The 13,336-nt window shown below is 43.2% G+C and overlaps 2 protein-coding genes across 3 annotated transcripts in view; both read left to right on the forward strand.

Moving 5' to 3' along the window:
- Positions 1-3,509, forward strand: part of ssbp4 (single stranded DNA binding protein 4) — an 89,117-nt gene extending 85,608 nt beyond the window's left edge. Inside the window, exon 17 of one of the 2 annotated variants that reach the window (XM_085398730.1) lies at positions 778-3,509. In XM_085398730.1, coding sequence (XP_085254856.1) covers positions 778-861 — 84 coding nt within the window. In that variant the 3' untranslated portion in view covers positions 862-3,509. Of the gene's footprint in view, positions 1-607 lie in introns of both variants that reach the window. The other variant, XM_085398731.1, reaches the window with a different exon arrangement.
- An 817-nt stretch (positions 3,510-4,326) lies between these two features.
- Positions 4,327-12,743, forward strand: fkbp8 (FKBP prolyl isomerase 8). Its single transcript, XM_085398732.1, has 9 exons — positions 4,327-4,484; positions 5,031-5,292; positions 5,423-5,592; positions 5,707-5,795; positions 8,452-8,672; positions 8,857-9,029; positions 9,115-9,192; positions 11,052-11,189; positions 11,346-12,743. The coding sequence occupies exons 2-9, from the start codon at positions 5,043-5,045 to the stop codon at positions 11,430-11,432; spliced, it is 1,206 nt and encodes a 401-aa protein (XP_085254858.1). The 5' UTR covers positions 4,327-4,484; positions 5,031-5,042; the 3' UTR covers positions 11,433-12,743.
- Positions 12,744-13,336: the final 593 nt, after the last annotated feature.

Genomic DNA, 13,336 nt, shown 5'->3' on the forward strand with positions numbered 1-13,336 from the left:
CCTGCTGCTGGTGTTTGTTAGTTTTATTAGTTTTATTGTATTTTTACTGATCCGTGCATGTTAATCACAGTCTCCTGTGAACTTATGAGTTAGCTGTCAGGAAACCTTGTAGTGCTGCCTTGCTTTACGATGATAAGAGCTAAATTAACACCGTGTTGTTTTGCACACAAAAGTCTCCACGGTTTGGAAATCTGCCCCCTGCACAGTCCTTCGTGTCACGCCCCATGTTCCCAGCTTTGTCCGACTCTCTCGCAGAAACACAGCATGCACACACACAAGCATGGACAATAACACACATCATGCCTTCTCTGGTGCATGGAGCGATTGCCGTAGCGTGATTAATGTCAGACTGTACCGTCACTGTGATCTGAAATTCCCTCACATTTTCTCTCTGGGCTGGGCTTCGCTCTGCTTGCTGAGTTTACTGACATACAGAATAAACTAAAAGGAGCTTTGTGTACTGTTTGCTGCTGAAGGCTGGTGGATTTGACATGGCATTTAGTTTAAGTAGCTGAACTGCTTTTATATTAAACTGGATAGTGGAACAAGTTAAATATAGTATTAGCTTATCTTTTCTCTCTTGCTCTCTTTTTCTCTCTCTTTACAGTATTCACCCAACATGACGATGAGTGTGTGATTTTTTTTTTTTAATCTTTTATTTTATTTTACTTTTTCATCTCCCTTTATCTCAACCTCCCTTTCCCGTCCACCCTGATGCGTCTTGCATTACCCTCCTCCTCTTCCTCCTATTCGTGGATGGTGTGCTGTGCCACACAGCCCCTGGGGATTCCCCTGGAAAGCAGGATTCGCCTCAAGGCCCCCCATCCCACCAACACCTCCAAACTGGGTGTAAGAACATGAAAAGGCCTCCGAGTAGCAGGAAGGATCTCGTCTTCGCCCCGTCGAGGGTCCGAGCGCCGTGAGACCGCGAACCTGCCCCTAGCGTGTCTTTCTCGCATCCGAAACCTGCCCTAGTGGGTGACATCCAGGCCCAAACGAGACGCCCCTTCGCATTCAGCTCCGCCCCGCCGTCACCCTGTTCTCACATCAAGCTGATTAAAACTGACGAGGGCGCGCAGCAGTCCTCCGACCCGGGGCCGAGAGCCCTCATTTCAAAAGCTCTGCTCCTGTGACAGGATTGGTTAAAAAAGATGAACTGATGATGTCATTTTGGGGCGAGAACGGTTTTCATTCAGTGTTTGTATTTTTTGTTGTTGCTGATATTATTGTTCTAATTTTCATAATTGATATCGTTTGACTAATGTAGTTATGATTTCCTGTAAAGGGCACATTTTCTCTCAGCAGCAGCAGCGACGGTGACAGAATAAGCACACGCTCAAAAAATGCACAATGATTTTCTGTTTACGTGATTTGATTTGTTGTTTGTCTCGTTTCTGCCGCCGTCAGCCTCGCGTCACAAACCTCCTTTAATGTTTGTCTCCTAAATGTGTTCCCCAAACTTCACGGGAAGAGTATCTGGGTAACAGTTGTGTTTTCAGGTACAGTGTGTCTGTAGATGCACCTGACGATCACACGTCTAACTGTACTGTCTTAAAAAGTAACCCTTCTCCTAGCTTCCTGCTCTTTTGCTGGTAGAAAATGGCTCCGATGACACCCTGACGTGATTGTCAGCTGCCATTTTTAATTCAGAAATTTTGTGAATCCACTCGTCTCCTCTACGGATTGGGTCTTTTCTGTAAATGTAACATATTTAGCTTGTACTGTGTTTTCTTTTCTATCTTTTGTTTTAATTATTTGTTATTTACAAGTCGTCTGTGACTCCTGGAACGTGTTTCCCTACCCTTCATCCTCTTGCTTTGTTTGATTTCACTGTTTTTATGGACTCCAAGTGGCCCCTTTTCTCCTCCCAGGATTCATTCTGGTCCATCCAGCAACTCCTTTTGGGCTGGAAGCAAATGTGGGAGACACTCGTTTGGGTTGAAATCACAAATCCTGCTGGGTCCACCTTCTTAACTGTGCGTTAAATACCTGCCTCTGTGGAGTTCCCATCAGTGAGTCCCACATGTGCGGGATAATGGACCCGTGGGAGCGCTGATGATGGGAGTTGATCGTAAACCATCTAAAGAAGAGGATTACTTGCAATCAATAAGTTTCCATTTTGTTTTTAATTTCAAATGTATGAAATTGATTAAAAAAAATAAAGCCCATAGAATCTGCACACAGAAACGTCAATGTCACACAGTACGCTATTTAATTTGTTTCTGATGAACGCTCGCGGTCACCGGTTCAGAGGGTGAACTGTTTCTTTCAGTTGCTTCGCAGCTGTTTTCAAACCAACGACAACTGAGCAACCAGCGTTGCCTCTATGGGTGGTGGTGATGTACTTCTCAATTTCCTGATATCAATGTGAACAGTTTGTACACAGCGTTAAACAGGGACATCTCCAGGGTCTGGCCGTCGGTGGCCTGGAAATCACTCAGTCCAGTGTTCCTCCTATGTAGTGACACACGCCTCCCGCACCCCTCCCCCCTCCTTCCACACCCCTCACCCTTTGATTTCCCTTTTTGTAAATACTGTATAATGCATTTTGATATCATTGACATGTTTTGATATGTCAGTCACTACCAATGAATACAGCTGAAAGTAAATTATAAATAGATCTGTCCATGTTTTTCATAGTGAAAGGATGCACTGACTATTTGGCTCATGTGGCTAAATTTCTAGAATACAGTAAACATGGCTAAATGTATAGAATACATTGACACGCTTAATGCAGACCATACGCTAAAGGCGTGCGTGGCGGGGAGGACGGGACAGAGAGGAGCAAAGAGCCGCGGCGTCCTCGCTCTGCCCTCCACTCCTCTGTTTTGGTTTTGAAAAATCGTGTGAATAGTTTTTCCAGAAAAATGACAAAAAAGGGCATCTTCTCACAAAAAAAAAACATGTGACCTCATATTGCAGTTTTTAATATGAAGGATTTTTATCAATTTAAGAAACTTTTAAAAAGGAAAAAATACTTAAGGAAACCTCATTTTAAATTAAGAAGATCAAAATGTAATACTTATGGGGAAAACTGTGTCCTTTGCTATTCGCTCCTGTAATAGCGTTGTATAGTTTGAAGCTCTCTCACTGATCCTCTCTCAGTCCTCTGTGTATATCGATCGTCGGCCATCTCTGTACTTCTATTGTGATGTATAATACTGTACCATTAGGAAGATTTGCTGGTCGGGCGGAGGGGTTGTATTGAGACGGGGAGGGGTGGGGAATCGGGGTAAGGGCGTTTAACGATTCTCCTGTACCGTTCACGGTCCTTTCTGATGACACGGCAGTATTCAATATGAAGCAGTCTGTCTCTTGGGTTTGCTTTGTATTTCATGGTAGGATAGTTCAGAATCTTGTCTTAGGGACTTAGGCGTCTTGTGTAGGTAATAAAGATGTTCTTTGTATGTTTCTTTATATTGTAAAGTTTCTTTAGACTGAAAGAAAAACAGATAATTTGCTTATCAAAAAAGAAACAATGCATCAATAATAAATGTCATTTGATTTTTCCTTGTTGTTTGACTCTCTCTCCCTCTTAGCGCTCATTTAACTCATCTTCCATATAGTCTCGGGCAATCACTCTTGAGTCATCCCTCGTTTCTTCATATTTTGCTTCCAACGAGCTGGGCTTTTATCATATTTTGAAATTGCGCTTGAGCAATAGTCCTGCGGGCTTTCTGAAGAATTTTCTACGTTTTTCTTTTGACATTGACTACAGATGATTCATTCAAGAGAATCCAGGCTGTGTTGAAGAATATAGGTGGTCATACCAAATTCTTTAAAGCCTCTTCTGTACTGTATTTCCATCTATGTTTTCTACATGTTTGAATAAGGTGCTGCAGTTATTTCCCATTAACCAAGCCCGAGGGGTGACTCAAGACTTTTGCTTGGTTGTGATGATGTTAATCAGTAAAAACATATTTCCACTGGAAACATCTTTTTCCTGGAAAACTTTACATCAGCATTGTTTATTTGTGTTTGGATGAAACGCATGTCTAGCCATTGTGAATATGTAAATCACAGTTTTAAAATCCTTATTCAGAATAAATCAAAACATTAGAGAGCTGCACACAAAGTCTTCATGTGTAAATTCACCCCTTAAATCACTGATACAAACTGTTTTGTTTTTAATTTAATACATTTTGAGTGTTCTTAGCTTTCAGTGTGTTCATCTGTGTTTTAAACTAGCAAAAATAAGTCATTTTATCATTACAAATAGCAGCTGCAGGCGTACATCGCTGCCTCTGAGGTAAATTATGAATAAGCATGAAACATCCAATAAACGTGCAGGGTCTCAAGGTTAACAGGAAGCAGCCTGCTTGGGGCTGTTAACAGATCGTGGCGAAGTCAGGTTGATATTGGTATGCAGCGACACATCCAGGTCTCACTGGCTTCATGTTCCCCAACAGCAACCTAACTTCAGCACTGCGAGCTAAAGGAGACTGCTCAGAACCAAAACACGGCTCTTCACAGACAATTTCAGGGTAAGTGTCCGTTTATTTTGATACAGGCTTTTTATTATAAAATCCCTAACTCTGACTCACTCCATCGGGGATCGGTATAAGCAGTGATAAACACTCAGAGACAGTAAAAAAAATTGCTAATTTAATGCTGACAACTAGCAGCTAGCTAGCTGTACATCCTCGGCTAACGTGTGCTAGCAGCAGCCTGCCATCCGTGTGGGAACACATGACAGCAGGGCAACTTGTTAGAAACTTCTGGAAACGTGTGGTTGGCTTTCTTGCTGTAGAACAACAGTTAACATGTAATGTTGAGGTGAAATCGCATCACGTCACGCTAAAATCGATCAATAATCCCGATCGATTCAGAGCGAAAGCAGGTTTTATTTTAGTGCTGTTAGCCTGTAACAAGCTCAGTGGTGTGTGACTGACAGGGGATCTTTAAACACTGTTTTTGGGCTTTAATCTGAATTGGAATCCGTGTTTTGGGAGGGCACACACATTAAGAGTTAGGCAAAGGATCATTTTTGACGTTGTCTCCCGTCTTTTTTTTTTTTTTTTTTTTACCAGAGGGGTCTGCTAATGACTGACAGAGAGGAGATTATGGAGTCGGATAGCCACGATAATGCGCAATCAGCAAAGAAGAACAGCAAAACGTCGCTGTTGGACAGCGGAGAAGACTTCGAGGTTTTAGATGAGGAAGACATTGACGACGACGAGCCGCCTCCTCTGGAAGATGCCGGGGAAGGGAAGGTGAAACCCACAAATTCAGAAAATGCAAACGCTGACCCCGACCCTACAGGTCAAGTCGATGAATGGCTGGATGTTTTGGGTATGTAGGACCCATGATGTGCTCCACAGCAGTGTAGGCTGTGCTGCACTTTCCTTGATTAGTGATGGGCATTGAGCCTGATATGGACAGTGGTCAGTGTTGTAATACATGTGACCGTGTCTAATTCCAGGTAATGGGCAGTTGAAGAAAAAAGTCCTGAAGGAAGGCGAAGGGCGAGACAGTCGACCACAGAAAGGACAGAATGTGAAAATCCGTCTTAAAACGAGCCTGGTGGACGGGACTTTAGTAGAGGAGAAGCCTGATTTCGCTTTCACTTTGGGAGATGGTGATGTAATCCAGGTAAAGACCTGTTAGATTAGTTTATTAATGCCCTTTGCAGAGGTTTGTGTGTGGAATTTGCACACTTCATGTGTGATTCCTTAATTTTCTCAAGAGAGCTTTTCTCCTTTTCAGGCACTGGATCTGACAGTCCAGCTCATGGCGCTGGGAGAGGAGGCGCTCATCCAGACTGATGCCAAATATGCATATGGTGCCAGAGGAAGGTAAGGAAGTGTTTGAGGCTGTTTTTGCATGTTGTTATTTTTAAACTTTTTGTATCAAAGTTTAATAATGGCCTTCTCACAATGCTAATTCATTTAAAAGTGGGTTTCAGTTCTCTGTCTTGTCCACTTATCTAATGAAGCTTTAGTGACTTTCTGATCACACTTTGGAGAGCACAGGTCTTGGCTTGTACCACCGTTTCTCACAACAGTTTTTAGAGTTAAGTGAGGGTTATCGTGGCCGATAAGGCCGTATCGGCACATAGCTAATATTAGCCGATCTATTGGTGTGGTTCTAGTTAGAGGTTACAAAATGGTTTATAAAGAGCTTTAAATTAACCAATTAAAACAGAGGAATCCTTCTACAATAATGCATAACAATAATAATCTCATAGTGATTTAATATTGTAACAGGAACAGGGAAAACCCAACAATCAAACAACAAAAATCAAAAAGTAATTACCCCCTAAACCTGATAACTGGCTGTTCCACCACCAGGCATTTGTGATGCCTTCAGTGAGTCTTTCACGTCACTGTGGAGGAACTTTAGCCCACTCTTCTTTGCAGAAATGCTTTAATTCAGACACATTGGAGGGTTTTCCAGCATGAACGGCTGTTTAAGGTCCCGCTGAAGCAGTACAGTCTGATTTAAGTCCAGACTTTGACCTGGACACTCCAAAACATTCATTTAGTCTTTCTGAGCCAATCAGAGGTGGACTTGCTGCTGTTTGGATCATTGCTCTGCTGCTTGATTTCGCTTAAGCTTCGGGACATGAAGTGATTTGCGGACATCCTCCTTCTGGTATGGAGCAGAATTCATGGTTTCCTCAGTTACAGCGAGACGTCCTGGAGCAGCAGAGCCCCCCAGACCATCACACTACCACCACTGTGTCCACCTGCTGCTGGGATGTTCTCTTTATGAAACGCTGTTAGTCTGATGCAGATGTAACAGGACTCAAACCTTCCAGAAAGTTCAGCTTCTGTCTCATCAGTCAGAAGATTTTCCCAGGAGTCTCTGGGATCATCCCGCTGTTTGTTGGCAGATGTGAGACGAGCCTTTGTGATCTTCTTGGTCAGCAGTGGTGTTCTCCTTGGACTCTCCCATGAAGGCCATTTTTGCCCAGTCTCTTTCTTATGGTTGAGTCATGACCTCTGGCCTTGTTGTTCTGGTTCTTCTGTGACCTCCTGGGTGTATTTTGGTAGGCTGGTCACTCCTGTGAAGGTTCAGCACCGTTCCCAGTTTCTCCATGTGCGGAAAATGGATCTCACTGTGGTTCACTGGAGTCCCAGAGCCTCAGAAATGTCTCTGTAATCTTTTCCAGACTGATGGATGTCAGTGACTTTGTTTCTCAGCTGTTTCTTTAGATCTTTTAGCCTGCGTCACTTTGTCAGACAGCTTCTATTGAAGTGATTCAGCAGCTCTGACAGTGATCAGGCCACAGTTCATTTATCATTTCACAAGGGGAGCAGTTACTTTTTCACACAGGGCAGGTAGGTTTGGATACCCCCCCCCCCCCCCCAATTAATTTAATCTGAAGCATTGAAATGTGACAGATATGCAAATAAATAATACATTGGGAAGGGGGAAATACTTTTTTCATGGCACTGCACACCCCGTCATTCCCCACAGAGCTGCAGAGTCACACTGGTTTGTGCAGCTCTCATCTTTCTGATTTTTGTTTATATCGCCCATCTTGAGAGAGACACAGAGAGGCGTTGTTGTCTGCCCGGTAGCTGGTGGCATCTCAAAGAAACGCTTTATTGATGCTGCGCATTCATTAAACCTGAGAGTAGTTTTAGACTCGCGAACGCAGCAGTGGTTAATCGTCTGACTGTGGATGTATCTAATTACTGCTTGTAAACTTTAATGTAATGTTTTCAATAGCTGCAGAATACTTTTATATAAGAAAACATAGTAATATCACAATGTAAAAAGTACTCGATGAATGAAAATGCTCTTCCACACTTGTGTGTGTTAATAAAAAAGAGAGGGAGCGAGTGAGAAGAGTGATGCTGTACCCGTCACTGCTGGTCTTCAGTTCGTAAAGAAGTCCATGTTTTTATTTCAGAACATTTTTAGGTTGGTTTTTTTTTTTTTCTTCATTTGATTATGTGCGTCTTTGATGCAGTGCTACATTGTGATCATAATGAAGTTCCTAACTTTCATATGAGCTGAAAATTGAAGGAAAGTCGTAGTGCTCCTCTGCACTGCAGGATTTTTCTCTTTTCATTATGTAGAAAAGTGCAGTGGTTTCTTTCCTCGGACCAAACTACCCTTCATTCAGCAGTTTTAATATTGCTGCCAGAGGCTGCTGTTCTGTGGAGATTTTTTATTTTATTTTTTAAGCATCTTTTTAGAAATGTAAGTGATCCATCATCAGGACGCCTAAAGAAATACATCTCCAAACGCTGAAGCAAACCTGGACGGCTCTGTGCACAGGTTAAGCTAATCTCTAATGCAGACTTAAATGTCGATTTAAAAAAAAAAACGCATCCAAGCACTACATTTTAAAAAGCTAAACCTACTTTTTACTGGACAAAAACGGTTTTTCGTTCTATGCAGGGACATGTGACAGGTCCTGTTTCCTGTGTAATCCAGTGATTGTTGACTTTTACTCTCTTAAACCCTGCCTCTGATTGTTTGTCTTTCCCTTTGTAGTCTTGAACCTGCAGTTCCTGCAAATGCTGAGCTGTCCCTAGAAGTGAAACTGCTGGAAGCTACTGATGCGCCAGACCTGGAGCTGCTACCCCCTGCGGAGAAGATTGCCCTGGCCAGCCAAAAGAGAGAGCGGGGCAATGCCCATTATCAGCGCGGAGACTACGCCTTTGCTGTCAATTCGTATAGCATTGCCCTGCAGATAACGGAGTCTAGTTCTAAAGGTGAGATCTGCCGATGCTCACGTTGACGATGCATTCCTGTAAATTTGGATTTGGCTGTTGTAATGAAAAGACATTATCAGCTTAACCAGTGTTCCTCTAATGTAATGACGCACCATTTGAATAATAACTTGCACTGTTCTTTTTTTTTTTTTTTTTTTAACTTCTTCTTTTGTTCCTGCTGTAGTTGACATCACCCCCGAGGAGGAAGAGGGGCTTTTGGATGTGAAAGTGAAGTGTCTAAACAACATGGCTGCTTCTCAGCTGAAACTGGACCACTACGATGCAGCGCTCAAGTCCTGCGTGTCAGCACTCGAACACCAGCCAGACAACATAAAGGCACTTTTCCGCATGGGCAAGGTGCGCGTAGCTCTCGTGCTTTCGGTTTCCTTCTGTCAGTAAACTCGTTGGTTCTCTTATTCACGGGTACCTGTCTTTGCTTTAGGTGCTGGCCTTGCAAGGTGAATTCACAGACGCCATCCAGACTTTAAGGAAGGCACTTAAACTGGAACCAAGCAACAAGGTATTTTTGGCCATCCATTCTTTCTCTTATCTTTATCAGGGTCCTGCGGGCGGTTGGGTGAGCGCTATCTCAGCTACATGAAGGGAAAGAGGCGGGGTAGACAGGTGGCCAGTCTGTCGCAGGCCTAACACGGAGACAGACGAGCGTTCACACCCACATTCACACCTATGGGCAGTTCAGCATCACCAGTTACTTTGGACTGTGAGGGGAATCCAGAGTACCTGGAGCAACAGTGCTAATCAACATGGCTACATGTTGTGGTGTTGACAAATAACTGTGTTCCTATGGCCAGCAGATGGGGCTATAGGGTAAAGTATCTCTATTTTTAGAGCCAATTGATCAATTTAAGGGGTCCGTCTCCAGATTGTTGATCTGAATAGGTTCTACTCACATCCAGCACATAAAGTGTTTCTGTTCTGCTTATACAGCCGGGTATACGTGGTTCTTTGGCAACGCAAGGCCGTTTGACGAAACTCGTCTAAACGTGTGGGCTTCTTGGATCAGCTGTAAGCTGCAGCAACTTGGTGCTCGTGCCCAGAACTCCCCACTTCAGTCCTACACAAATCTGTCAAACAGCACATGGCCTGCAAACCTCTTTTCAGCCAACACACACAGTGCAAGTATAATGGAGTGTTTCTGTGGCTCGGGTGAATTGCTAAGTTAATGGGCCTTTGAGAGTAGTTGGAGAAATGCAGCTAAATGTCTGATATCTGCAAATCTGAAACAAGTACAGAGGTGTAGCAAATGGAATAAACCAGAGGTATTAAAATGAAACGTACCAAAGCTACATTTAAAAACAAAGTAGATTAAGAAACTGAATCAAACTGGGGGGGGAGAATTCAGATTTCATAAGAGTCATCATTGTGTGTCACCATGTTTCTAATTTGGTGCTATATTTCCCTTTTTAATGCTAAAATATGCCACAAAAACTGAAAAGACTCCTTAAATAACCCGTGTTCTAACAGCAAGAAGCGTCAACAATACCGCGGCACTCTCGTTATAATAAATGAGGCGGTCTTGGACAGGCGCAGGCGTATGAAGTGACAGGATGACGCACTGTCGTCCTCTTCTCTAATAGACACACTGCCTGCTTTTTTCTTCTTCACTGGTGTCAGCCATTCACACCCCCATCTCAAACTCGGATGCGTGAGAGATGATTTTCCTGTCTATTTACTTTTTTTGAAATGACATGTGGATATGACTGGTCCAATTTAGACGGCCTTCGAACGTCTCAGCACAGCATTTGGACACATGTGCTCCTAGAACAGGATGTTTAGTTTACCCTTATCATTTCTCTCAGGGACAAGTTAGTCATCTGTCAGTTTTGTGTCTTTGGTGAGCGGTTGATGGTGCCATTGCGGCGTCTTAGGTGGAAACTGACAAATCCTTTGTGTTGAAACATTTCCACAGACAGAATACACGGTTAAGTGAACATTACTGTAAACTCAATCTTTGATCAGGTTGTTTTACTAAGCAGAAAAAGTTTTTGTGTCTGAAAAAGCTAGTTTGCTTAGTCACTAGCAAGTGACTCATGTAGCAGACCATCCTGGAACAATAACTAGACCCATATCCTGGAATAATTGTCACCATGTGGGCAAAATGATTTCTTGGAAGACAAAAACATGCATACACAAATCAAATTTCATGTTTCACCAGGATTCGATTATGTTAAGTATTTCATCAGTACTGAAAAATATTGGTCGTATTTCTCTTGCAAAGCTGTGTTTTCTGCTTATCGTCGTCCTGACGTACGTGGGACGCAGAAATCGGCACTCCGGCTGCGTGTCCTGCACGTCAGCAGGTGTGCTAGACTGAAGAGCAGCTTTGAATCGTCTAATTGTCTCGCCTGTTGTGTGCAGACGATCCACGCTGAGCTCTCCAAGCTGGTGAAGAAGCACTCGGAGCAGCGGGGAGCAGAGCAGGCCATGTATAAGAAGATGCTCGGTAACCACTCTGATAACAGCAGCACGCAGAAACCACGCGCCAAGTCTTCATGGGTGAGACTGTCGCTAAAACACGGAGTTAAACCTGTGGTTCAGACTTAATCAGTATTACCAATAAAACAGGATGTGGAGTTTTGTTTGTTTGAGCTTTTCAGTGAGTCAACAAATCATTCGACTTGCTTAACATGCACTCTACTTCTGTTTCCCCAGGGTCTCAGCTGGAAGTGGCTTTTTGGCGCCACTGCAGTAGCCATCGGCGGCGTAGCCTTATCTGTTGTCATAGCTGCTAGAAATTGATGCGAACCTGTAGCGACGGCCTGACCAGTCCCACGCAGCGGGCCAGCCGAAACACAAAAGCACATCTGGCAGTGCCTTCTGACCTTTGGTCAAAGGAGGTGGAAATGTCAGTCGGTCAGTTGCCTCTTCGCCGTCACTCTCTCCTCTCTGCTATGTTTGAGAACTTTGTGACAAATTCGACGTCATCGGTAATGATGTAATATGGGAGATGTAATTCCAACCTTGTAAATGTGTAGGTTTAATAATATCTGTCGTTTTGAATCTTTTCTTTTGCTGCCATCGTTTTTCCAGTCTGGTAGTTCAAAGCGATTATCGGAACGCTGAAGCGAAAAGTGTAAAAATAGATTTAAGAAAAAAGAAATCAGCTGCTGTGAAATGTTACCATTTGTTGCTATAGTTCAGTGTCAGATTGTGCATTTGAAGTAATATTTATTATGCAAGAGACACAATTTCACTTTCTAATGGCGCACACACACGTTTCTAATGATGCTCTACATTGTGCACTACCTCTGTGACCCTTTGTACTGATTCTACACACATACACACTATTATTGAAACACCTGTAGAGCAGTACTGCAGTCTTTGGATATGTTTAAGTTGGTGGGTGTACGCTGAAGTTTGTGGGGGTGCAGAGAGATGGTCTTAAAATTGTGCCCACGTCATTAGGAACTACGAAGGAGCCTGTGAGTGAGAAACGCCTCACGAAGAGTCGCAGGTAACGCAGACACCTCTCCGAAAGCAGAGGGAAAGCAACAATCAGAGGCAGCATACATTATTTAGCACATGACTGCGGGATTACATTTTAAAACCAGGAGATTTATTCATGCTCTGTCATGTGTACCATCATTCAACCGCCAGAAAAAGAGAGCTGTAGATGTATATAATATATATTTTCCCCTAATTGAGATGCAGTTTTTCCCTTTAAAGTGACAGCAGAGTACGGTACAGGTAATTTCTCAGCAGATGGGTGAAAGTGGAGTTTATTTTTCATTTTCAGTAAATTATACCTCAGTATCACAATTAAGACCAAATGTTGAAGGATGATTCTCTGAAGGCCATGTTGAGTGCGTGCGTGGGTTTGTTTTTTTCCACCTTTGTAATTTTTTTGTGTAGTTTGCCTTAAATTAAGTTCCATTTGGTGTTAATTTATTTTACTGCTTTCCTACCTAGAGTAAATGCGACTCCAGTAAATCTGTGCTTTCATCAGAGTAGCTGGTAGCCGCATCGACTCGTAACACTTGCTGATTAAAGTAATTATGCCATTCCATGCATTTGTTAATTTTGTATTGATCCCAATAAAACATGTCGGTCATGAGACTACGGTTTCCTTTGTGTCACTTTCTGCAGTTGTGTTTCACAGATATCGACTGTTGCACTGATTCATAAAAGGACCGCAGCTGCTCTGCTGCATCCATGTCTTTTAATAGAGAACGTGGAGAACATGCTCCAGATCATCTGCCTGTTTTCTTCTGCTTTTCTAAGTCAGTCATAGTTGGGCAGCTCCATTCTGAGGTTCCCCTTAGCATCTCCTCCTATCCAAGCATCTTACTTTGTCACACCAGCCCTCTGCATGTTCTCCTTCCCTACATCCATGATCCTCCTCTGGGCTGATCTTTTCCTCCTGCCTGGCAGCTACATCTTTATCATCCTCTGTCCAGGATATCCACTCTCCTTCCTTTGCACATGTGCAAACCACCTCATCTCTCTGACTCTGAGCTGTCCCTCTGTTGGACTTATTTCCTGTACTTCTTTCATCACAGCAGCTCTCTACCAGCTTATAAACCAAAATCACCCTGCTTACACTCACTTCTATACCTCTCTTGTGCTGATCCGCCTCCCAATCACACACAGGTATTCTCTCTTGTTCTTGACTTTTATTCCGCTTCTCTCCGGTACATACCTCC

This window comes from Rhamphochromis longiceps, linkage group LG23 (assembly GCF_057381845.1).
Source record: "Rhamphochromis longiceps isolate RC_006_pf linkage group LG23, R_longiceps_female_GT1.1, whole genome shotgun sequence".
Taxonomy (NCBI): Eukaryota; Metazoa; Chordata; class Actinopteri; order Cichliformes; family Cichlidae; genus Rhamphochromis; species Rhamphochromis longiceps.

Coding starts and splice junctions, on each gene's coding strand:
- fkbp8 (XM_085398732.1), top strand. CDS start 5,043: ATGACTGACAGAGAGGAGATTATGGAGTCGGATAGCCACGATAATGCG. Junction 5,293..5,422: donor TGAATGGCTGGATGTTTTGG/GTATGTAGGACC, acceptor GTCTAATTCCAG/GTAATGGGCAGTTGAAGAAA. Junction 9,193..11,051: donor AACTGGAACCAAGCAACAAG/GTATTTTTGGCC, acceptor TGTTGTGTGCAG/ACGATCCACGCTGAGCTCTC.